Here is a 25,619-nt window from a genome sequence, read left to right as displayed (position 1 = left end):
CGCTTTTTTTTTTGTTGGAGGCGTCTCGGGATCAAAATTACTCTGCAGCAGGTCACCGGCATACCTCAGTGAAACTTCACCGCTTCAGACTTGGCATATTTGACTTGATAATGTATAATGCATGTTATTGTTAATTGGTCGAAATGTGAGGCGTGGTGTACGCTCCAAAACCGGCGCCATAAAATTCCCCAGATATAATTGACGCGTGGTGCAGTATCTGTCAGAAGATGTTCAGAAATGAAATGTTCTGCCTCGGCAGCAGATTTATGCTCTCATCGCTGTGACCTGCTGATAAAATGAGAACTGGTGCATCTGCTGTGAAAAACAGCACGTCAATTTAATAATAACTGTGATGCAGTTTATTCACCAGATGGTTCGCATAAGGCAGACTGTACTACACCGCAATTCATATTGCTATCAAAAAATGCTGTCTTAATGAGCTCCACTGATATGTGAAAACATGGGTATTCTGATTTTGAAAAAACAGATTAGTTGTGGAACAGGATGTCTAAACACACTTAATGATTTCCGCAAGTGTAGAGTCAGCGTGTCACGTCGCTGGTATCTCGTAGTCAAGTGCGTGGCGCTATTTGAATACCTAAATCTCTTCGGAAACACTCTGCCTGTCATGAGCCGCTAAGTCACTGAAAATATCTTCTAGTGTCATGGGCGATAGCCAAATATCTTCGACGCCCAAAGTCGCCTTGAGCTGTTCCAGTTTCGATAAAATGGTTCCCCAAGACATGCTTTTGTCCAGCTGGTACTCGTACTTTCCCTGAAAAAGAAAGAGGAACAACAAGAAGATGGAGGATATATAACAATCTCTTACCGCAGTGCGACTACTGTTACCCAGCATGCGTAATGTAAGCAAACAAATCGTATTCTTGCTCTCGCTGCGCGAAAGGTTCCTTTTTCTAATATCAAGGTTCGTTCATAAGAATTTTTCATTGATGTCCTTCTTTCTCGGAAATGCGTTGTCAGCAAAATATCTTGGGTCTCTCGACAGGAGTGCGGAGTGAAGTTGTAGCAAGAATTACGCACGAGAAACTAAAATGAAGTGCACTTTCGGGTTATATACCTTTCAGATACTTCGCGCCATCACGTGCGTAGGAACTACGCCGCACAAAAGCACCGGGAATTAACCTTGGGCACGTGCCCTTTCTTCAGGGCATGCAGAAATGGGCGCAACCTTTAGATTATTGTCGATGTTTTCAAGGTTTGTTTTCTTTCATTAAATTTATTTGCCCACACTGACATGCATGCTCTATCTGGGGCAGTGCGAAGCAAATAATCAAACTACAGAAGAAAAGAGCCCCACTGGTGCGTTCGTTCAAATGCGAGAGGCAAAAAGCGAAAGGAACAAGTTTTGTTCTAGCCATGCACAAAACGTCGCAAAAAAATTTCCGAGTTTTTATATACATTACACGCACATTACTACTGAACATTACAAAAAGTTTAGGTTCCGATATATTTGAACACATTCCTTCGACGATAGTTTAACAACATTCATGTATATCAATATGCCGTAGTGAGTAAAATCGGACAAAAGTTGACTCTCCCTACTATCAGGGTGTTTTGAAAATTTATTTGAAACATAAATATTTGTTTGTTACTTCCTTTAAGAAAAACAGCAATAACTGCAGTTTGACTGGTATGCTTGCATGATGCAAGACGATAACCATAAGAAGCTTGCTAACAAGAGCGCAAGGAGAACCATACTAAAAATATTTACGCCTAACTAACTCTTAGTTTTAAATATTCACATCGTAACTAATTCACCTTCGGTGCAAGAATTACAGATAGCGACCACATGCCGCCAGAAATATGGCCAGAAAGATACAATGGCGACGAATCGCATGCCCGGTGTCGGTGTTGAGATTTAAGTGTAACTATGTCATTGGTGTTGAGCACATCGATTATACAAAGCAATCTAGTTCTAACTAAGACTCTTAATGCCATCTGCTGGCCGGCGCGTGCTTCTCGTTAGACCTGTACTTTGTGTTCCTTCTTTCTTCGTTTCCTTAGCTTCCATCTTTGACCATTAGCCGCGAAAATACCAACAGTTGACCTAGTTAGTAATATATTTTGAAAAGAGCGCGACCAGTCGAAGGAAAATAGAAGAAGCGGACATGCATAGAGCTGACTCTCATGTGACTGTTTGATGTAAAAACGCCCAATTGATAAATTTATCGCGAAAAATGATGTGCGCAAAAGAAACTCCAAAACAATGCGAGCGATGTCAGAAGTGAGCTCTTTCTTTTGTGCCGGACAACTGATGCCTGGTTAAGAGTTAACGCGCGTCTGCTTATTCTTCCAGATATTGCAGGGCTTCACCCGGTTGAAGGATGTGATGATGATTTCTGAACAAAACAAGTACGCCCCTGTTTCAGAGCACGGCTGCTTTGTTTGAGCACCCTGATAAGTTTTCTGGAGTGTTTTTGAAACTCTACCACACCTAAAGCAATAAAAAAATTGTCAGTATCTTAGCCAGGATATGCCAGGATATACGTAGCGAAAGCTAAGGCATAGCAGGGATAGCCATGGTTAATCTTGATTGCAAGTCCAAGTTTGTCTGGTTGTCTAGCTATGTTGTTGTCGCATTAAGGACGGCACAACTGTGGTTACGGCGCACGCGAGCTCTCCTTTTCAATCCTGTAACATGGTATCAGGCATGCGGCGCAGCTGGCGAACTGAGCGGAGGCGAGCGCAACGACTAGGAACGCGGTGTGACGTCATACCAAACAGCAGCGGCGGCGAGCCGCGCGGTGTGACGTCATGCCAAAAATGCGCGGCGAGCGCTTAAAGCACAGTAACTGTCTCACATATCTCAGTGGACACCCGAACCGCGCCGTAAAATAAGGGATACAGGAGGGAGAGAAATAAGAAAGAGAAAACTGAAAATTGAAAGTTGAATTTTGAGGAAAGGCGCGGCGCTGTGCAGCGGCGAAACACCGGTAGCTCGGTGCTACTTGTGGCGCATTCGAAGATGCGATTAGGGAGCGAGAGAGAGAAATGCGCCGTGTGTCGCCACTGCTCATCGCGCATGCGCAGCACGGCTCGCCAGGAATCAAGCGAAACTGCTCAACGTGCGGCCAGTAAAGCTTTCACGATTTAATACACATGAACTTTAGCCAGCCACGTAGTTCTGCGTGGAACGTATTAGACACACCTGCACGCGATCATTATCATCGTTTGTATGGCATTTTTTTTGTTTTGAGCGCACTGTTTAAGACACTCAATCAGTGTACCGTTTTCTTATTACACCACAACTGATGGGTCAATGCTTGTTCTGACCGCCTATTCGACTGTGCACTGTCTGTTTGAGCTCTTTTACAATTCTGCCCTAATCGGTCCAGAACGCGCAACGCCTCTTAGAAACGCAGCAAGATGAAGCCTACCCTAAGCGAGCGCAACCTCTTGCTGTGCGGCAGTATTTCTTGCACGACCGAGTCGACGGATTCCTCTGGTCGTCGAGCTTCCTCGGCAGCGTTAAGCACGATCGTGCAGCCACGGCCATAGCGGTCTTTGATGCGCCGGAGAGGCCCCAGGCAACGAAACTGTCCGTCGGCCATGATGCCGACTCGATCGCAGGCTGCCTCGCATTCTTCCATCCTGTACGCCGACAATGCTTTTCAGAACATCTTTGCGCAGTTTTTTCAATGCCACCGGCAGTAGGAAGCCCTAAAAGATATCGCATGATTTTTGACCAATGCAAGCATCTTTGTTATAATAGTGAATAAAATCACACTAAACGAAGAAGGCCCCTTGATACTACCCCGATGCAAGCTTCAACCGCTTATTGTGCTCTCTGATGTGCACATTTCTTTCTTCTATAACATTTTTGATGACTATTTCAAAGAGTTGTGATTATAGTAGGGTGGGGAAACACCAAGTACACAAAACACGCAAAAGTACAAAAGAGGACAATAGTAAAAGTGTATTCTGTGCTGGAAGCGCTAAATATAAAATAAACTTTTCAAATACATTATCGACGAAACACAATACTACATTAACAACTTGGGCAATGTAATAGCACTCACCAGGCAATATATTCTGTAAACAATGTCAGAGAAAGTTGTGACCCTTCAGTATTAGTTTGGTCATTTCAATCGGAGATTGTTCTTCAAAGAAATGAGTATTTAAGACAGGAACTGCGCACCAGGAAATGAATTACAGCCACTTGGTGCCTTTGCTTGGTTGCTAAATTGGACGAGAGGGAAACCAAAACGGCGACTTCAATTCTGCACAGTCCTTTAAATTGTTGGGACGTGAATTTTAACGCCTTTGCTGGGTTACTGTCGGCCGACAAGCTGCGATCATCCGTATTGGTTTTAAGTGGATGATTGATCAGTCCACATTTCGTAAATAGAAAGCAGCTACACAGTATTCTGTCTCGTAACCGAATTGGATTTCTATTCTTGCACAGCAGCCAAGCGACCACAAAGCAGATAGATACTACGCTCCAAATAAGCGCACTTGTACCCAGAATGATTTCGGTGATATTAAATTAAGCCAGCCCAAAACTACGATCTTGACCGCATCGACTCGTTCTGTATTAAAGTAGAAAAATCGTGTCTAATCTACGCACTGCGCTTCATTTTCTGCGCGGCACAAACATTCGCAAGAGTTATTCCAACTGCCGGATTCATTCAAAGACACTTGTGTACTCTCTAATACTGTACCATGAGAGCCCCGTCGGGATGGCTCTGTGGCTTCGGCGTACAGCTCCTGATTATATGTTCACGGGATTGGCCCAGGCGCGGCGGTCGTATTTCGATGGAGGCCAAATACGAAAACTGCCGTGTGGTGTGCGGTTTCTGTGTACACTACAGTGCCCCAGGAGGCCTAAATAAATCCATAGCCCTTCACTACAGCGCCCTTCATAGTCCATTTCTTTGCTTCGACGCGTTAAGACCCACGTTTTACTAGTTACTTTATATCTCGCCAGCATTCGGTTTCGTAAGGAGGGCGCAATGAGGTTTCTGCACTCGGCCAGTGCTGAAGGCAAATAACGCTGTCTGTCTCGAACGGAGCTGGAACTATGCCGCAGGCTAATAAGCTCATCACTGACGTATGAAGCTCGTGGTTCCCAAGAAGTCACAAAAGGACCCTATATGATATGTATCCACAAGCATCAAGTCTGCCTTATGAAATTCGACAATAACTGGCCACATAAATAATTAATGTAAGCCTTGCGAAGGAAGGGAGGGTTCGATAGCATTTAATAGAATAAGCACACTTTTCAAATATAAAATCAAATAATGATCCACGGATGACAGCTTTTTCACTGTCATCGTGACTGAGACTGAATCTCGAGTCTGTTTCGTGTCAGAGTGTATGCACTTCACGCTCAGTCTAGATTGAAAGATGTTTGTTTGGCGCTGGTATAAAAAGGTCATTTATTCACTTTCCACAATGTTCAGGGCACAGCGAATATATCGTTCGTATCTTATACTGAGGTATCTAATATATTATTATGTAACACTTTTGTTTCGTGAGTAGAACACGTTGCAGATTTTGCTCCCTATGGCAGGCACTTAACGGAAGCAACTTGACGGAAGCAACTGAGCCTCTCTAGTTTCTTCTCCGGCAGAATTTTTCAGATATAATTAGTTGTATATTCACAAACTTTATTGACAATTATTGGTGCCGGTTAAGGCGTCAAGAAAAAGACAAAAATTTGCCCCAATTCTTTATAAAAAAATATATATGAAGGGTGCAACAATGCCTCTGCTGAGGCCGGCAGGCGTACATGTGAGATGTTATGATGACGGCGGTGCCGCAGGCCTTGCTTATGGTCCTCAGAGCGTCCAGAATATCTCTACGCGCAAGCACATCCACGCCGGCTGTCGGTTCGTCGAGGAATACTACCCGCGGCAGGCCGACCAGTGCAGCTGCCACGGACAACTTGCGCCGGTTGCCGCCACTGCAGGATTAAGAGGGGAAGAGATTAATTGCGAATGTTTATCCCTGTGCACGCGTGTCGCCAAGCGGTGCATTTCAATACGCACGCCAACGGACTCAAGATAACAACCGCCTACTCAACTCGCGGAACCCGAACTATAATATACTGGGATACTGATTCCTTCAGCTAACCTGCTCGATGCTGAAACGACAGAGGAGTCGATGAAACTTGGACCATTGATCAGCTACAAGGAGTAGTCTTGTGCTGGTGAAGATACTTTATAAATACGTATAAACATATATTTGCGAACATAAGCTGGCGAATGTTTATTTTTAAAGTCTAGCTCTGAACTCACAACAAGAGCATCATTAGAAATGTTTCCTGTCATTTATATCGTTTAAACAGATTTCACTTCAAATTAAAGTCCACGAGATTTCAAACCTTTGGGTGATTATGTGCTCCCGTATCACAAGAGTAGAACCTAAAAAAGCTCCGCGATTGAAGGAACTCGGGTACGCAAAAACGCAGGAAATCCGGCCATCGGCCACAATGATGGTTCGGCAATAAGCGCGGGGACTTTGTTTTGTGAGCATCATGATAGGCAGCAATGCTATCTTGACGTCACCATTCTGCGGGTTACCGAATGCCGACTGTCCACGCACAGTGCCTCCGCTCCTCCCCCCTGGCCCCACCATTGCCACTGCAAGTCCTCTGGAGATGCTAAATTTCTCTATTTTCTGTAAGTCTAATGTGGACGCGGCAGTGTTTGCCTGAACATCTGATTAACTTATTCAAGCCTTCTTGCGGGCTCGTTGGTTCATTATGCTATTTGAAAATGCATGTAGCGTGGCATAGGCGACATGGACCGTGGATAGACTGACGGAACCCAGTAGGGCGGGCAAAACGCGACCGACATTTGCAAATCATCGCCGTTATATTTATCGCGAAAGCATTACTAGTCTCATTAAGAGAAAAGCCGGCAGCGTGTGTTAGTGTACTTGCAAATGGCACAGAAGATCCCAGCGCTTCAAAGAAAAATAGGGTGACGTCATCAAGCAGCAGCACGACGCACACAGAAAGCCCAATATCGTCATATCAGACAACCATACATTCCGTCTGTCAGTCTATAAATATTTTTCACTGGCAGACCTTAATGTGGCGCCAGTTTTCCCGACTGCAATTTAAAAAATTTTGCTTCACCCATTTGTCGTACAGCGTTCCAGATGGCGTCATACGATTTCTCGTTGCATATAACTTACAGGGGCTAGTCGAAATGGAGGGTAGCTAGTTTATTACAGGGGTTCGAACCGATGAAATATTCGCCTTCAAGTGTATTACTTCCCAGACTCTCGACCTCATCTATTAAGACGCGGTTTATGTGTGTACCTAGATGTGACACATGTTACTGCGCCATTTCCTTTCCTCATAATCTCATCTCCGTATAAAACTGTGACGCAACGATTTGTCGCACACCGTTCCAGGTGGTGTTATACGATTTCTCGTTGCATATAGCACACGTATCATAGGTTGGAGGCTAGCTCAAGACAGGTACTCTAACCGAGGGTCTGAGTGTTTCACGTAGACGTTTGTGAGTTCAGCATTTGTGGAATCAGCGTTCGGAGGCGTCTTGGTTTCATTTCTCAGTGCACAACTTGCGCCGAGCTCGAACTGTCACGATGCGCACTAATGGTTTCGCCTTCATAGCACATAAGTAGTCTTAAGTGTCCTCTGAATTTTTTTTGTTCACATATATAAAAAGAAATGCTACCAAATTATTCCATGCCATCCTGGCATCACAGTAATAAAATATTCAAATGTAAGCGAAGAGCAACAGAATAAAATTGAATGCGGTTGCAACTAAAGAATGTCACATTTCGCACCACCCCAGTGGACAAAACCAGTTAGTTCAAGGGTCTAAATAAGACTATCAACCATCCATTCAATCAATGAACCCGAAGTTCGCTACATGACATCTGGCAATCTTTGAGAGCTTAATCGACAGACAAGACGCTGCAGTCAGACCGAACCCGGCACTCCATTTTTCCTTGCATTGCAACACTTTATACACTTGTGCCGCCGGGCTGTGCGTGTTGCGTGACGACGTGCTGCTTTTGAACTTCCTGCCTTCTTCGCAGCTATTTTTGTTATACATTTACAGTAGTTCCTCTTCGCCTCAGCCGTGATGCATGGACAGTAGTAGCAGTAGTAGAAAACATTTATTCCAAAAAGCTCGGATAGAGAGGCGAAAATACAGATTTTGGGTGGAGTCCTTATTTTAGGACCCCAATGTCCACCGCAGTTGCTCTTGCTTGGGATATCAGCTTTCGCTGCGTCGCCAAGTCAGAGCTGAGCAGGGCAGACTCCCACTGTTCCTCGGAGTGATATTTGTCTAGTTCGGGGGGCTCGGGACCGAGCAGCCCCATGTTACATGATATGTTGTTGGAATTCCGCCACACCAGGGGCAGATGCTGTCATATCTGTCTGGGAAGATGATGTGGTACTTGTGTAGGTTAGGAAAGGTGTTCGTCTGTAGTTGTCGCCATTCCCTCGCCTCTGCCGCCGTTAGCTTACGGTGTGGTGGGGGATAGACTTGTCTTTGTGTTCGGAGAAGGACAGGCGACTTTGTTCGATTCGTAGCGCGTGAACACGAGGTGTTTAATGTAATTGTACATGCCAGACCGAACAGCGCTGCTTCCATTGTCAGAATGCGTTACTTAATAGGTGCTCATGCCCACCGAACCCAGCACGCCGTTTAAGTTCCGCAAGACCTGTTATACGGTTTCTGCCTTTCGTGCTCTCTTATTTTCTTGACAGCTCAGTCGTGGTCCTAATCGGGAAAAGCAAAACGCTTGACGCTTCCGGTGCTGCTTGCGTCTCTCTGGTACGTCGTTTATTTCCTGCGCACTAGCCTCCGTTTCATTTTTACTTTTGTGCGTTCAGACCACCCTAAACAGCGCGAAAACTAGGAACTAGGTCTCGCTGTATGAATATATGCAACAATATGTTCAAAAATCCAGGCTGATCCTTCTTGGGGACTTCAACCTACCAGATATAGATTGGCAAAGCATGTCGTACCGCTCACCGTGTTCTGAAACTCTTTTTGATATTATGTTTAGTTTTGACTTGTTCCAAGTTATCAACGAGCCTACACGTGTTCAGGGTAGTGCATCTAACATTCTTGACCTCATCTTCCTCAGCAATCACTTTGCGATCGATCAAACCAACTTAGCAGTCCTCGATGGCATATCAGATCATAAGCTAACATTGTGCACCACACCCATTCAAGCAACAGCAGCTCGTACTATCTCGAAAACTACTTACCCAGACTTCACAAACGCTGATGACTCAAGCATACTTAATTACCTAATTTCGGAGTACGAATCGTTTGAAGAACTCGCTAATTACCAAGGTACAAATATAGATACGCTGTGGGGAAGCTTCAAGGCCAATGTATCGCACTGCATCAAAAATCTTTGTACCATTGAAGACCAAACGAACAAATACGCGTAACCCTTGGATAACACGCGATATCATTCATGGGAAACGCAAAGTAAAACGACTAAGGAAATCACTAAAATCAAAAAATGACTCTCAGGTAAAACATAAGCTCGCGAACGCCATCCGTGAAATGAAAGCAAAAATTATGGCAGCGAAAACAAACTACTTCTCAGTTACGCTTCCTAATTTTTTAAAACACTCCCCTGGAAAATTTTGGAAATACCTCAGCCCCAAAACACAAGAAGACACCTTCAATTGGCAAGGACAAAATCAAAATTTTTCAAATTCCTTAAATACATACTTCCAATCTGTGTTCACAGTTGACGATGGCTGCACACCGGAGAGTATTCAGCGCATTCAAACACCGCTAGACATGCCAACAATAACTGAGACAGGCGTGCTCAACCTACTATTATCAATAGACACAAAAAAAGCAAATGGTCCTGATAATATTCCAAAAACTTTTTTGCAAAGATATGCTGAAGTCAACGCGAAATATTTACATTTATTGTTCAATAAATCATTATCAACCTGTAGTCTAGCTAATGAATGGAAAATAGCGAAAGTTATTCCTATACACAAAACAGGAAGCAAAGATGACGTTTCAAATTATAGACCAATATCACTAACGTGCACGGTAGGAAAATTATTGGAACACATCATACTAAAGCATATCACCAGTTATGTTAAGCAAGAAAACATTTTATCACCTGTTCAACATGGATTTCGAAGGGGACTTTCAACTATCACCCAATTACTCGAACTAACACATGATTTGTTCCAGAGCATTGATAACCAAAAGCAAGTTGACTTGATTGCACTTGATTTCTCTAAGGCGTTTGACAGAGTAAGCCATAAAAAACTAATTAGCAAACTTAGATCAACTTTAGGTAACGGCCCTATTATCAACTGGATCGAGGACTACTTAACTAACCGATCTCAGTATGCTGTAGTTAACAATGAAATTTCTTCTACTGCGCTCGTTACGTCGGGAGTACCCCAAGGGTGCGTCCTTGGTCCACTTTTATTTCTTATCTTCATTAATGATCTGCCCTCTAACATACAAGTTAAAATTAAACTTTTTGCCGATGACTGCATACTTTACAACGAAATTAACACTGTAAATGACCACGATGATTTAAACAGCGCCCTTCATGAATTGGTAATATGGTGTCACAAATGGCAAATGGAATTGAACATTAAAAAAACAGCCTTCTTATGTGTAACCCGTAAAAAACAAAGGTTCGAATATGTGTACAGCATCAATAACATACCGCTCACCCGAGTTCACGAACACAAATACCTTGGATTAATCATTTCACATGATCTAAGATGGGAATCCCATATTAACAGTATAGTATCATCTGCTTTAAAACGATTGTTCTTCCTTAGAAGACGGCTTCGAGAAGCGCCACCGGAGACCAAACTGTTAGCATATAACACATTTATACGATCAGTTCTCGAATATGGAAACACGATTTGGTTTCCCTACACAGAACAGCTCATTAACAAACTAGAAGGAGTACAGAGAAAGGAAATTAGATTTATCTTTAACAAATACAGGACCAGTGATTCCCCATCCCAACTACTAAACCAAGCATGTATTCTTACTTTACAGAAACGCGCCAGACTAGCACGACTAAAATTATTGTTCCAATTAGTTCATAACTCGTTAAACATAGATACTTCGTTATATATATCTGTAGATGAATCGAGACCATCCCGGCATAAGCACCCATTAACCCTTAGAGAGTACGCATTCCGAACCGACTGTTTCAGATATTCATTTTTTCCGCTTGCCATAAAAGATTGGAATAGTTTGAACCCCTCTATCACTACTAATACATCTTTGCAGAAATTTTTAACTCTGGTAGAAGAACAGTTGCGCGATAATTATACAAGTAAATAATAATTATACAAGTACAACAGACCGCTCGTATCACTGCATATAACAGCATCTGTATGAACATACTACTTACAATGTATAAAATCGCACCCTTTTCTGTGAAATATACTCTTTCGTTATGTGTTTTATTTTCTGCTATCTGTGTTTTTTTTTCCCATACTCATGTAATTACTTGCAAACAACAGTGTTCTTAATATATACCATTCCATTTGTACTCGCTTTGTACCTTCTTACTATGTGCCCATCCTGTAAAAATCCCAATGGGATTGACAGTATCTGAAATAAATAAAATAAATAAATAAATAAATACAGCCTTATATAAATCAATTAAACAAATAAATTCTCATTATTCTACCCAGGCCATAACAAAATCGTGTTTTGCCCCATACGTAACCTGCCGTTAAAGTTATTCTTTCGTGTTTACCGTAGATGCGAAAATTTGGAAGCGTTCCCTACAACAAGCAATTAAAATAACTAACCTCAGCGGTGGAATTTTGATGCAGGCGAAACTCTAGAGGCCCGTGTACTGTGCGATGTCAGTGCGAGTTAAAGAGCCCCAGTAGGTCAAAATTTCTGGAGCCCTTCACTACGGCGCCCGTCATAGTCCGAGTCGCTTCGGGACGATAAACACCCATAAGCCCATAAGCCAAGCCAAGACCTGCTGTACGGTAGAAGGACAAGTCGGTTGAGCTGCAAAGTTTTCAGAATGGTGGCGAGCAAAATTTCGTGCATCTTCGACCGCTTTCTTGTTCACCGTGGCTGACTTCGCACTTTCAAGAACGTTAGCTCTTACTACTCGCATTCGAAAGTTTCCTGCGCGTCCGAGATTTCAAGATGGCGGCCGGAAATCTTAGGTCAGCAAAATATGACGCCCTATCACGTGACCACTCGCGCGCAGTCTTCGGGCCGGCACGGCGGCCGTTTACCCCTTTTGCTGGTTTGCGCTATATATGTACCGACTGAGCGGCTGCCCCTAGGCCTCACCATTCGTGACAAAATTCTGGAACATCCGTTTGGCGCAGACGGTTCCAAATGGTGGCAAACAGATCATCACAATTCAGCGCAAGAAGCTGTTGGTCGAGTTGAAGCCTGCTGTCTGCGAGGGATTCATACCGACGACCTTTGGCCCTCGTAACCGTAATGGGGAGTGACCTTCAGAGGGCCGTGGCGGGCGAACCAGTAGTCGCAGAGGGATGCGGGTGGTACGAAACGAATCATCGTATTGTAATGTACACGTTGGTGTCCGAATTTGTCGCGAGCATAAAAGAAAACAACTCAGCAATGCTCTTCAATTGATTTCGCATTCTCGAACCATTCTTTAATGTTTTTTTTCTTTCGCTTAGAGGTGCCGGTCTGCTCAACCATAAAAAAGTGTAGTGGACGTGTGGCTAGTCAGAACTCACGGATATCTAGCGCATATTCCATTTTCCCTCCTCTACCGCAACGCATATAACCAAGGGTTACCTGCACCGACACAAAAAGTGCCTTAATAATAAACACCAAAACAAAATTAGACCCGCCGCGGTGGCTCAGTGGTTAGGGCGCTCGACTACTGATACGGAGTTCCCGGGTTTGAACCCGACCGCGGCGGCTGCGTTTTTATGGAGGAAAAACGCCATGGCGCCCGTGTGCTGTGCGATGTCAGTGCACGTTAAAGATCCCCAGGTGGTCGAAATTATTCCGGAGCCCTCCACTACGGCACCTCTTCCTCCTTTCTTCTTTCACTCCCTCCTTTATCCCTTCTCTTACGGCGCAGTTCAGGTGTCCAATGATATATGAGACAGATACTGCGCCATTTCCTTTCCCCAAAAACCAATTATTAAAACCAATTATTATTATTAACACGCAAAGATTCACTCGTAAATAATTCTTCGCAACGGTATGCGAGCAACAGCGCTCTGAAGGCGAACGGATATCAAGCGCCCATAACTCACGATGCAGCTAGTGTACATTGAAGATCCTAACTTCCGTTTGTCAACAAACAGTCGAGGTGGCTAATTGGCCATAGCCCTAGGCTGCTGACACTAAAGACGGGTGTTTGATCCCGGCCGCGGTGGTCGAATTTTGGCGGAAGCGAAATTCAAGAAGCCCGCGTACTGTGCGATCTCAGTGCACGTTAAGAACCCCAAGTGGTCGAAATTTTCCTTGCCCTTCACTACGGCGTCCCCACACCCACTCATTCTTCCTGGGAGGCTGTTTTACAGACCTCTCAGCCCGCCGGCCAGAAATTGCAGGTGGATCAGGCTCTATGTGAAGCACAAGGCCGTGGACTTCTGGACTAGTAGGGGACCACCCTGGAAGATTCTTTTTTCGTCTAATAAAAGGTGTTTCCAGCCACCCACCCATCTGTCCGTCCGTCCACCATCCGTCCATCCGTCAATCTATTCATCCGTCCTTCCATCCATTCGGATATCCATCCTTCCACTCAACCGTCCATCCGTCCGTCCATCCATCCATCCATAGCCAGAGTCACTTTGGGACGTTAAACTCCCATCAACCATAAACCAAGCCCTTCAACAACAACTACTAACGCCAGTACAAACCACACTTGCGAACACAAAAGCCCGGGCAGATTGCCTACTTTTGGTTACATTGTGTCTCGCTCAAATCGTGCAGCATTGACGAAGCTAGGGCTGTGTCCACTCTCAGTGGCTATGTTCACAAGTTGCTTCCAATCGAGCAGATTGCGATTGGTTACAACCTGTCTGGCTAGTACTGTATGACAAATGCGCTGCAGCAAACGAGCCCTCTTTTCTGAAACGTGCGTTTCGATGAAGACGAAATGCAAAGGCGCCCTTGGGAAAGGTATCTATCCTCATGGCATTGTCAGAAGCTCCCGAATTGCCTTTTCCTGGGCTAATGTAGCATAAAACGGGATGGAGCCGAACTGTTCTTCCAGGCCGTCTTCTAAGCAACGAGGCAACGTGTACATTCAGGTATCTTACCTGTAGGCGCCACACATCATCCCTGCGTGATCAGAGAGCCTCACGGCAGCCAGCAAGTAGTCGACCAGCGGCGGGATTTCCACTTCAGGCACGCCGCGCAGCCTGGCAATCATGCGCAGGTACTCGCGTGCCGTCAGCATGTCCAGCAGGCTGTCGGTCTGAGGGCAGTAGCCGATGGTTGATTGCCACTACCCGGAGAAATGCACCATGATATTAGGTGACGCACCGCAGACGCACTTTTCGCGTGAAGTATACCGCGGGGCGTAATAACAGAGCATGTTTATCAGTATGGGGTCTGTAGCATGTTATCATTAACCGTGGTTTATCTTGATATCTAAGTGACCGGAAACAAGCTCGGAGAAAGAGCTGACTTCATTACCTTATGTAATATCAAGAACTCCAGGTTTCTTGCAGTGATCCGATCGACAGGATCATCCATACTATTCTAAGCAACAAAGAGACATCAAAAATAGTAACAGAAGCAATAAACATGTCTTTCTCCTCAAAAACGAAATATCGTACCTTGCATGATACAGCTTACTGGCCAAGATCACAAAGTTCATAAGTCGGGAATTAAACGGACCATATTCAAAATCATATCTGCTTCCACATAAAATTCTCTCGGCTGCAGAAGTTATCGGAATGGGTAGCAAGGTTTCAAAAGTTCAAGGAATGACCCTAAAAGCGCAGACTAAGATGACACGCCGTTTAAACGCAATTTGACAAAGTTAAGATTCCTCACCTAAGCTATGATGTATACAAACCTTAGTTTATGGACTACTTCATGCTCCGGATATTACGGTACGGCGTTACGAGTGACTCTATCACATTGTACGTCATTCCCTCACCCGTCTCGTATCCCGCGAGAGGACGGCCTCACTCGTGTAGGCATCGCCCTTGGTCGCTCTCGAAATGGCGGCCAGCATGCGGAACGTGGTGGATTTCCCCGCTCCGTTGGCGCCCAGAAGCCCGACGCACTCACGCGGACGCACAGCCAGGCTTACGCCGCGGACGGCATGAACGTGGCCGTACCTGCGGAAAAACCAGGGCGTGGCAGCTCCGCCGGTGAGACGCCAGCTACATGCACGCACAGTTCATTCTGCGAGTCGAGATCGGTACGTGTCGATGGCCAAAAAACGTTTGAGAACTTCTATGCTCGCTTATCACTTAACAAGATAGCGTACGTTGTTTGGTGCGTCGTCTGATGCTGTTGCGAGTCTTTAGACGCGCGTTCGATCCCGGCCGCGGTGGTTGGATTTCGATGGAGGTTAAATTCTTCGGGCTCCTGTACTGTGCGATGTCAGTGCTCGCTAAAGAACACCAGGTAGTGGAAATTTCCGGAGCGCTTCACTACGGCGTCCCACATAGCTAGAGTCGCTCTAGGACGATAAACCCCACAAAACCACAAACCATCTTTAGCATTTTATAACAGCTAAGCTGTTTTTGACCGAGGTTATCATGGGACAAGGCGTGGTAACGCGGGTGCAGCGATGTGGAGGGGGCATTGCCTAGCGAGGGAGAGAGCAAGCGCCAAGCATAGGTGCAGTGTAGTGGGGAAAGGGGGAGCGGGCGCCATGCACAGGTGGGCGGGGCCAAGGCGCGGGTGAGAGCACGGACCGAGCGCAGATGGGCGGAGGAAAGGAGACATGGAGAGGTGTCGGTCAATTGTAGATCGCGCGCACAAGGGATCGTTCGGAGGAGCGCGCATATACAAGGTGTTCCAGGAAAAACTACTGTCGAATAAATAACTTTTTAACTATAAGACTTCGGTACCTGATTGCAATTAGAGATTTGTTGCCGGTCGTCAGTAAACAACATATCAGTTTTTAGAATTACAAAAACGCGATTACCCTCGAAGTGGCGGCCTGACAAACTTTAGCTGCTTCGTGCCAAAATACACGTGGATTTGCAGAGTATGCAGGCAAAGCAACACCTCTAGTGCATTAACTAATCGATACAGACAAATTTGGTCAAGCCACAGTGCCGAGGGTAATCGCGTTTTCGAAATTCTAGAAAACTGGTATGGCTAGTGCTAAAACCAGCTACAAATATCTGATTGCAACCAGACGACTAACTCCAATAGTTAAGAAGTCAGTTTTTGGGTATTAGTTAACCAGCTTATATATAAGATGAATCAAGGTTTTTCTTGTATCAGCCAAACCTGGAAATATAATGCCTGCCGTAAAAGCCATATTTTACCTTAAAAACTCTTTGTTTCAAAATTACTTAAACTTTTCCTTGTAACACCCTGTATAGACGAGTACGCTTGGAGGTTGTTTCTCGAATGTTCGGAAAATGGGTAGAGTCGCATGCTCTCTGGAAGCAGACGCCGCCCATGAGGAGCGCTAGCGAGAGTTGGCGCGTGAATACGCACGGCTCGTCGGCCGAATCCACAAGCGCGGGCGAGGGATACCGAATCCATACGCAAACGGAGGGCGGAAGATACCACCGAGCTTCGAGTGAGACAGGCCAAACGCCTGACAGCTCCGCTGTTAACATCAGCGTTCACGACGTTGAGTCAGTGAAGCTGGGCTAATTTTATTACAAGATTCTTTTATTAAGGTGACATCATACACCAATACTTAGCAACAGCAAATATCGGCTTTCAGTTCTGAGGAGTTTGACACCATTTAATAAAATTTTTTTATTCTCTCAATTTTTTCAATTAAACAATTATTCAATTACACACTCAAAAATTTTCTTGCTCAGCATCACCAAGCATTGGCATTTCATTCTGAACATTCATTCTGAACCTTTGAACCTCATTTTTCCAGTATTTTCATGGTATGAAGTGGCGGCGCTACGCTTGCTGTGGGTGTCACACGACCGCTTGATCACTTCACCCTGTTTTTCTTGCCATCGTTAGGAATTTCTCTGCCATCTGAGATTACATACACACACAGACTAACACACACGCCACTGGATTCTCTCCTATTTCGACAAGTATTGTGTTCGCATTAATATACGAAGCGAGTACCTTTTGTGTACCTCGTCCACGACCACGGCGTTTCTAGCTCGGTCGAGGCCGGTTCGCAACTCGTGCCGCACGAGCTCCCTTTCAGCGCACACGTCGGAGTCAAGACTGGCCTTCTCCTCCTCTTCCTCATCGGCGCTATTGCGCCTGCTCTGCTGGGCAGAAAAGCGATAGTGCGAAATAGCAGATGAAAGAAGTGGGGTTTTCATCAATGTGGATTTTTACGCAGGCATTTTTCTGGGGCCCTCCTACGCGGCGGCATTTAGCGGTGCAAGCACCGTTTGTAAACCGCGTTTCAATGGCGTCAGAATCTTATAGGTAGTGCTAAGTAAAAACATGTCATGAAGATAAGACAAGTGTTTTTATCATTAAAGTACCAAGATTGTGTAAGTGACTGTTCACTTTTTTTGTACAATGCAGAGATGCGGCTTCTTTCGTGCGTGCTCTGATAATTGCTTGCTTGCTAGTTTACCAATTTTAGTGGAAGGTTTTGCCTGCGCCGGCCTGCAGATATAGATGTTTCAATCTTCGATAAATCAACGGAAAGTAGCACCCGTGTTCGCTTTCTTTTTTGTTGTTCTGTCCTTTGCGAAAAATAACATGAATATGATGCCAGAATACAACGTAGCCCAACAGTTAACTCTTTAAAAGTACGGGAATGAAATATGGGAAATCAAATGATCCATCTCGCCTGATATTCATGGATGTTGCCACTCGCAGCTAAGTAAAACTCTTGATAATCTATGATGAAACAATGCATAGCAGGAAGCTCGCATGTGGAAGAAATTTCAGCTCTGTAAATCATGGAGGTAAGCCGCTGGTCTCCTTTTTCTTAATATGTTTGCAGCCATTCATTTACGATTTTATTTGTTCCAAAAAAGAGACAGTAATAGCAAGGTGTATCTGTTTCAGCATGATATAAATATACATATCGGGTTATTCAAAAAAACTTTCGATGATTCGGGGCTAGGGGTAAGTTTCTGCCTGAAGTTCAATTCACTATGATATCTTAATTTTGTTTCATGTGTAACATGCTGCATTTTTTCTGACCATTTCTCAAAAAATATAAGTTGAAGGTTCATCTAAATGAATTTGCAAAGCAAGCATTTTTTTCTTACTGAATGCAGTTATTTCCAAGCGTGCATTGCGTGCTACTGTGGAAGAATTGCCTGCTTTTGGATTCTGCGAGAAGATTCATTTGACATCATAATGATCATTTCAAACACACAAGAGGCCTGTAGCAGGACGTCGTTAGCGTGGGTAACGCTTTATTCAAAAATGCAAAGACGTCTGGTCGGTAGCTGTGTTTTGACCTCTCGCTTATGGAACGCACTTTTTGGCCTCATTCTTTAATCAAACTATATGACTTCGTGAAAATAGTGTTCAAAACGTGTTTAAAGTTCGCAGTTAATTGAAATAAGACATCTGGAATACACAGGACTGATACGATAATTTTTTGTGCTGTCGCTCAGCTTTGGGTAGTGCAGAACTGCATTTTCCAGACCGAGAATTTCAGGTTTAAGAAGGGCTTCACCTCAGTTTGAAGAAACATGTCTGGGGTGCAAGAATAAAACAAGGCCGAGCTGTACCCGACTCTTCCACACCGAAGACCTCATGATGTGTTCACTACGTCAGAGACCTATTACTGAGTCGCTAAAGGAAAACCAACTAGCAGGCAGCCTCTCTTCCAACTTCTGTGCACAAGTACTTACGTTCAGACATTGACATCTATTGAGAGCGTTTGTCAAGGTACATTTTTTATCCAGCTACTCACTCGGTAATATGGTTATTAAAATTCAGCGTGACCACTGACCAAATATTTTTATAAGGTATAAGTTCACAAGTGACTAAAACTGTCATGCCTATAAAAATGGAGAGGCAAGAACAATCTTACAAGTCCTTTTGTCCGTAGAGGGAGTGCAAACTCTACACTGTTCAATTCACAAGTAGGTTAAGCATTAAGTTTCCTATTCTAAAATTCCGACAGACACAGCGGGTAGCTTCTGTAAAGAAATGAGAATCCAGTTAATACCTTCCTTGTTGACTTTACTTGTTAAAGTACTATCGGCTCGCGTTCCCTACTTGCAACTGATATCAGCCACAAATTTATGTGGATTTGACGTACGACAGAAACGAAGAATTCGGGAAACTTCCCCAGGCGCCAGCTGTTCCTCGGGCGGGAATCCCGCCACACGACCAGGGCGAAGAACAGCACCCCTTCCGCGGCCATGACGAGGATCTCCAGACCGACGCCAGCTTTGTGAAAGCTAAAGGGATTCAATGTCTTCAGCCCCACGGTGGCATTGTTGGCATAGTCTGCGCGGATCAAAGCAGAAGAACAATAATTAAAAGAGCCGGTAATAAGGAGCTTACGCTTTCTTAAGTGACGACGCATATTTTTGACAACTCATCTTTGTGCTTCGTGCAGGCAACGACCAAGATGCTGGAGATATAGAGATAAAAGAAAATTGCTGGCGCTGTAGCATTGGTAACCACGACATATTGCGCGAAAGCAGGTTTTCGCTGGTGAACACCAATGCCACGTTGCTGAAAGCGCGGTTGAAAGCGTCGTGCCTTTCAATTCGTCACTATGGCACAACGATGATGAATCAACATTTATTTGGCCCGAAATAAATCGGTGGTGCACGCAGGCACCAGTCTGGGTGGTTCCCTAGTTACGGGACCCATATGTTTCCAGCAGTTCCTGGCCCCTGTCCTTCAGTGCGAGCTGAATCGGTAGGGCTGGGCTGGATAACAAGGTCTCCAATCGCTCAAGGGGTTGGGGATTAGTGCTGTTGGCTGGAAGGGGAGGAGAGGAGTCTTGAGTTCTGTGCACTCTGCCAAGATGTGCGACAGGGTGCCCTTTTCTCTTTTGCAAAGAGGACAGAGCATATCGTGTTCCGCAGCGTACATGTGGTTCATCAGTACGGGATGCGCAAGCGATCCCGCCTGCGCTCGACGCAGGATCGTCTGTTGTTGCCTGGTGAGTTCGGGGTGTGGTTCTGGCAGTCTGCACCTTTGCTCTCGATGCATTCTATCGCACAGATGTAAGTGGATAACGTGACGACGTGTAATGATGCACAGCGCCAGAGTGTGTTGTAGTTTAGCAATCGGCGTGATGGGCTGAGGCGACCGCACAGTAATCTCGTGCAGCGGCCAACGAAGCTGATCTGTTCACTCCGCCGCAGGTTCGAAACCCTGTTGCGCCAATATTTATTCTACTTCTGCAGGTTGGCCATGATCACAATCAAAGTTCTGGCTATTTCCTGCCACTTCCCTCATCGTGCGACAATCTCTGGACGCTTCACCACGCACCGGCATTTTCCAGGTTACGAGGCCAATACTACTTTCGCATTAAACGCAATAAATTCCAGCAACACAAACAAGAGAACAAAGGAGCGGAAAGCCTCAGGGTGCTTCCCAACGTTTCGATAGGAGGACTTGTCTTCGCCTAGGCCAAGCGTTCATCATTGGCGAGTTTTTTTTAAATTGGTTTTGGGGGGAAGGAAATGGCCCAGTATCTGTCTCATATATCGCTGGACACCTGAACCGCGCCGTAAGGGAATGGATAAAGCAGGGAGTGAAAGAAGAAAGGAAGAAAGAGGTGCCGTAGTGGAGGGCTACGGAATAACTTCGACCACCTGGGGATCTTTAACGTGCACTGACATCGCACAGCACACGGGCGCCTTAGCGCTTCGCCTCCATCGAAACGCAGCCGCCGCGGTTGAAATAGAGCTGTCACTCCGAGGGGCCTTCGATTGTCATTTAAGGAAATCTTCAGTGAAGTGTCTCAAGGGCTTTCTGTAAGATAGTCGCTAGCGTGTTTACATATCCAGAAATTGAGACCAAGCAAATTTATGACCAGAATGTTGCTTATGAACGCTACACTTTCAATTATTGGCAAGTCCGCAATATAACAATCAATAAAGCCGCAGATTCCTCTTCGATAGAGTTGCATTTTTCTGCTAATTTCTTTGTGGTATCGCCAAAAACTTTCCCCATTAATTTTCTCTGATAGTCTTTACTCGATGCGAGTGATGAATAAACACGGAAAGGTTTTGCTACGCATCGGAAGAATAGAACGCTACGCTCAACGTATCTTTAACAGTACCTTACAATATTTTACAGTTGCTTCGAAATTTAAAGTGACGTCCAAGAATTCTAGACTAGTGTAACCGTTCTTCGCAATGAAGGAGCAATTTTGCATAGGACAAGTGTCCCTCATTGCCGGAGAAACTAAAAGTGCAATTTAAATAAAAGTTAACCAATGCAATTAGCAATTCATTTTGGAATGCATAAAAAAATTTAACAGAGAAGGGCAGGATACAAGTACTCTTTACCAATGGACTCCTAAAAATTATAAAGTAATCAAAAATTATATGTGAATCATTGACTAATGTAATCGAACGGAAGTAGCCAATGTTTTATGAAAATGCAAAAAAGCTTGTTATTTTTTAAAAGACGCTTGTGGCGTATCTTTCGTGTATGTAGAACATGGCGGCCAGGCAAAATTTTGAAATTTTATGAGGAAATCAAATACCAACTTTTGCAACCTGTCATCTCAGTGTGTGAACATTTTTTACAGCTCTTTGAGCGTATAGTGCGGAATATGCACACAGAGGGCGATCCAAGAGTAGCATGTAAACATTTTATAATTCGAAAAGTGTATACGCTAGAACAAACTGGTTTTCAGCGAAGTGCACAGGAATGAGTGAATTTTTTACTGTAAGGTAAAATTTAAATGGCACTTGTCACCGAAGGCTGGCGCTGTAGCCCTATTGTAGTGAAAGTTAGCAAAGGTAGCAAGCTAGTAAAAAGCGATTGGAAGATCGGTGTCTCGAAACCAGAGAAATGACAGTGTTAGCAGTGTAGGATTGAAAACTAATTGAAAAAAATGCATGGTTATAGGCCAATTTATGACATCGTTAAATAAATAAAGAAAGCAGAGCTTGGTGGCAACCGCCGCCATCCCGTTTCAAAGGGAACACTACTAATTTCTGGCCGCCCATCCAGTCACAGTGGTAGAGAAATATTAGGAAACGAACCAGTAAGTATGAAGGAAACAAGTACGGTGAAATAAAGAGCTGTAAGGGACACAGAGAAAACTGTGAAACAGACTGTAGCATACTGCAGAACTGTGTAGATACTGGGAACCGCAGATTATGAAAGAATCGCTCTGTGATAACAAAAGAGGAAGTGCCCTACTCTTTGAAGCTAGATCCGGGTATCTTACAACGCGAAACTGCAAAAATAAATTTGAACAGTAAGATGATTCATATGCATTGCGTGCTAAATCTGTAAAACAATTGAACATCTTATACTAGAATGTAGCTGTATCCATCAGGATGCAAATGCAAGCACAGTCACTCTCCTTAAGGCTCTAGTGTTTAGAGGTAGCAATGATCAGGTGAATGAACCTGCGGCATAAGTTAGGGAAGTAGATTGTGGATCGAAACCAGGCAGGCGACGTGATATTAAAGGTGCAGGATGAAGAACTGCCTTTAAAGAAAATGCCTTTAAATAAACGAGGTGGCGGCAACTGAGCGCATCTCTTTTCGGAGGGACCGCTCCCATCTTTCATTCACTCTATTCATCGAAATCTACTGACTGAACTGAAGCGCTGCCAGTCCACGACAAATAAAAGTATTTTATTTATACTTGATTGCCTTATAACTAAAATTTGACTTTTTATTTCGTATCTGAAAGCCAAGTTTAATAAATGACTTTTATTTAAATAAAATTTAATTGCCAAACCAACAAAAATCTCCCATTAACTCGCTTCAAAGGTTTTCCTCAGAATTTTTGCAAAAATCACATTGCTCGATTCTCCATACCTTTCGAACCCTTGAATATTTATTTTTTTTCTTTCTTGCGGATTAACCTGTGATTGTTGAGAGCCCTGTAACGGTTTCCTCTTTTTGCTCAACGCGATGCAACACAAAGTAAATATAGCAAATAAGCAATTGCATTAGGCGCAAAGGGTTTTAAAGCGTGGTGGGGATATAGGTTTTTGCGACACGTCCGGTCCTACACCTACCAGTGGTTACCTGTCAGTCTCGCTTCAAGTGACATTTTTGCGAAGCGTCAGCTTGGTAGCGAGGCTCGACATAGACGCAACACGATGACAGCAGAAGTGCAAAAGTAGCTTTGCCCTATAGGTGCTCTATCTTTCGAATGCAGAATATCGCAGAGAAATTTAAACGGTGCGTTTCTGGTATTGCTGAACATGTGGTGAGGTCTGACTGAAGTCGAAGACTTCCTTACCCCTATAAAAGAAAATTCGCATTTTCGCAAAGGGCTTCCGATCTTACTTTGCCGAAAATATAAGCAAGTATTTGCAGTTCGAAGCGTTTTAGTTAGTTAAGTGGTCTTAATCGCGAAACATAAGAACTTTGTTTAAAAATAGCGGTTGTGGCACTCCTCAATCATTGGATCGCCACTCCTGTTTAGAAAATGAACACCGCATGCAGCACACAACCACACAAATATTTTACCGAAATGAACAGCAAGGAGCTCGCAGCGTTTGATAGGCTCAATAATCTGCCTTCGCATAGCTTCACTGTAAAATTGTGAACTTCCCGACCCATTCCGACTACGATCTGATACTGCATTTATGTGGTTATATAAATAAAATATAGCCAAGATATACTACCCCCTGTGAGGGGCTAGGACATAACTGTTCTTCTATAGATGCTCCTATTGCCTCACTGTAAGGCATGCTCATTGTCCATTGATTTAGCGGCTGAATGCACCGTATGCGTTCAAAGGTAAAAAAAAAAGCCGTTACCAGCAACTTCCCTTTACAGCCGAATAAGGAGCCAGTCTTGTTTCAAAAGAAAATGCTTTCCGCACCACACACAAACCGCGACCAATTCGATACAAATGCCATAGAACCAGAGGCTTCCAGAAGCTCACGTTCGCAGCAGAAGTGCATGGCGCCCGGAAAGCGGTTGTTGTTGCTCAGTGCCAGGCAGAACATGTCTATCTGGTAGAGTTCCCCATGGCGGGTGCTGGCGTAGCGCTCGCACTGCGCGTTCTCGGCGTCCAGCTGCAGCAGCTTAACCAGCGCCCAGGGAAAGGCGAACGCCGGCAGCGGCGACAGCGACGCCGGCGCCCAGCGGGGAGCTTCGATTCCTCGGGAAACGTCCAGCGCAGTCACGACCATGTACACAAACATGGGAGCCGCGCCTGCGTGGCCCAGGCTTTCGGTAGCGGATCGTAGTAACAGTTTAAACTAGATAGGCCAACACTGTAGCCATAGAATATAAGGGTACGTGCACGATATCGTTCCTTGAGGAGAAATCTGCGAAGCTCCGTGCAAGCAGAAGTACTGTCGTACTTCATGAATAGACACGCCCTGATTAAGCGGTTGAGCTAAGTTCGGAACGTTGGGTTTCTAGTGAAAATACGTGCGCTTGCTTGGTCCTTCCTTCAAAAACAAACATACAAGCAGCTGTACCACAGATAGTTGTACTTCGTTAATCGTATTAGACGTCGGATTATGCGCAGTAATCACACATACAATATGCGCTTAAGTGCGGTCATTTAGCAGCGATGCCGCAACAAGACATCACCTCTGCGCTAATATCGTTCAAAAAGGTTGACAGTCAAGGAAACTCCCTTTGAGGATAACAAAATTTATCACCACAGCATTTGGTTCTGGTCATGTCCTGAAGCTAGCGATGTGGGTAGACGGGAAGAGACTATCGCTGCTATAAGGAAAACCTCGCGCAGCAGAGACGGGAGGATGAAGCGTGACCGCCATCCCCGCGCCGCATTGGTCGCTGCTGTCGGAAGCCAAGGCGAGTGAAAACCCCTTGGTTGACATTTTTTCTGATTTCGTCAAAGGCCCCGGAAGTGAATGAGCCGGCAGGGAGGCGTCGATGTGCGAAAGCTACGACAGCTCTTTCATCATGCGAGGTCAAGAAAATGCATTTCTCCCTTCAGTGACGGTGTTTTGTGGTTGACAGTTTCGTCGGAGCCAGCCGGCGAAAATGTAGCCAACTCTCTTTGGTTAAAAGGCGTGCGAAAGGGTCAACTGGGCGGATGCTACACCGAGGATCGGCAGGAGAATGAGCTCCTCTCCACAGTAGAGGAGCAATACGGTCGTATTCCATTCTGGTGTAATGCAAAACCGCGTAAACAATAACTCTCCAAACGTCAGCCACGTATGTAAGGAGAAATCATTGATCGTCAGCCGCCAGGTCTAGGTGCCCACCAGGTTCGTAGATCCACCCTACACTGCAGCCAGCAGTAACCAAGTCATTATCTCCTCAATTAATGCTCAGCTTGTAATGAATACTGTTTGGCACGTTTCTCTATTTATTGGCTGATTTCTCCTGATATGACCACGATTTGTAGAGTGCTGCCAACCCGGTTGCGTTCAGAAAA

At 44.7% G+C, this 25,619-nt stretch overlaps 1 protein-coding gene across 1 annotated transcript; it reads right to left on the bottom strand.

Annotated features, from left to right (window-relative positions):
• Window positions 1-432: 432 nt before the first annotated feature.
• Window positions 433-24,376, bottom strand: LOC144123149 (phospholipid-transporting ATPase ABCA3-like). Its single transcript, XM_077656032.1, has 8 exons — window positions 24,144-24,376; window positions 19,354-19,544; window positions 17,232-17,380; window positions 15,103-15,286; window positions 14,255-14,442; window positions 5,753-5,926; window positions 3,399-3,612; window positions 433-775 (listed from the first exon to the last, which is right to left on the bottom strand). Exons 1-8 carry the CDS (start codon window positions 24,205-24,207, stop codon window positions 599-601), a joined length of 1,341 nt encoding a protein of 446 aa, XP_077512158.1. The 5' UTR covers window positions 24,208-24,376; the 3' UTR covers window positions 433-598.
• Window positions 24,377-25,619: the final 1,243 nt, after the last annotated feature.

The sequence above is a fragment of the Amblyomma americanum genome, chromosome 3, assembly GCF_052857255.1.
Source record: "Amblyomma americanum isolate KBUSLIRL-KWMA chromosome 3, ASM5285725v1, whole genome shotgun sequence".
NCBI classification, from domain to species: domain Eukaryota; kingdom Metazoa; phylum Arthropoda; class Arachnida; order Ixodida; family Ixodidae; genus Amblyomma; species Amblyomma americanum.
The sequence above is the reverse complement of the archived record's forward strand: the minus strand, read 5'-3'. Positions and strand labels throughout refer to the sequence as shown.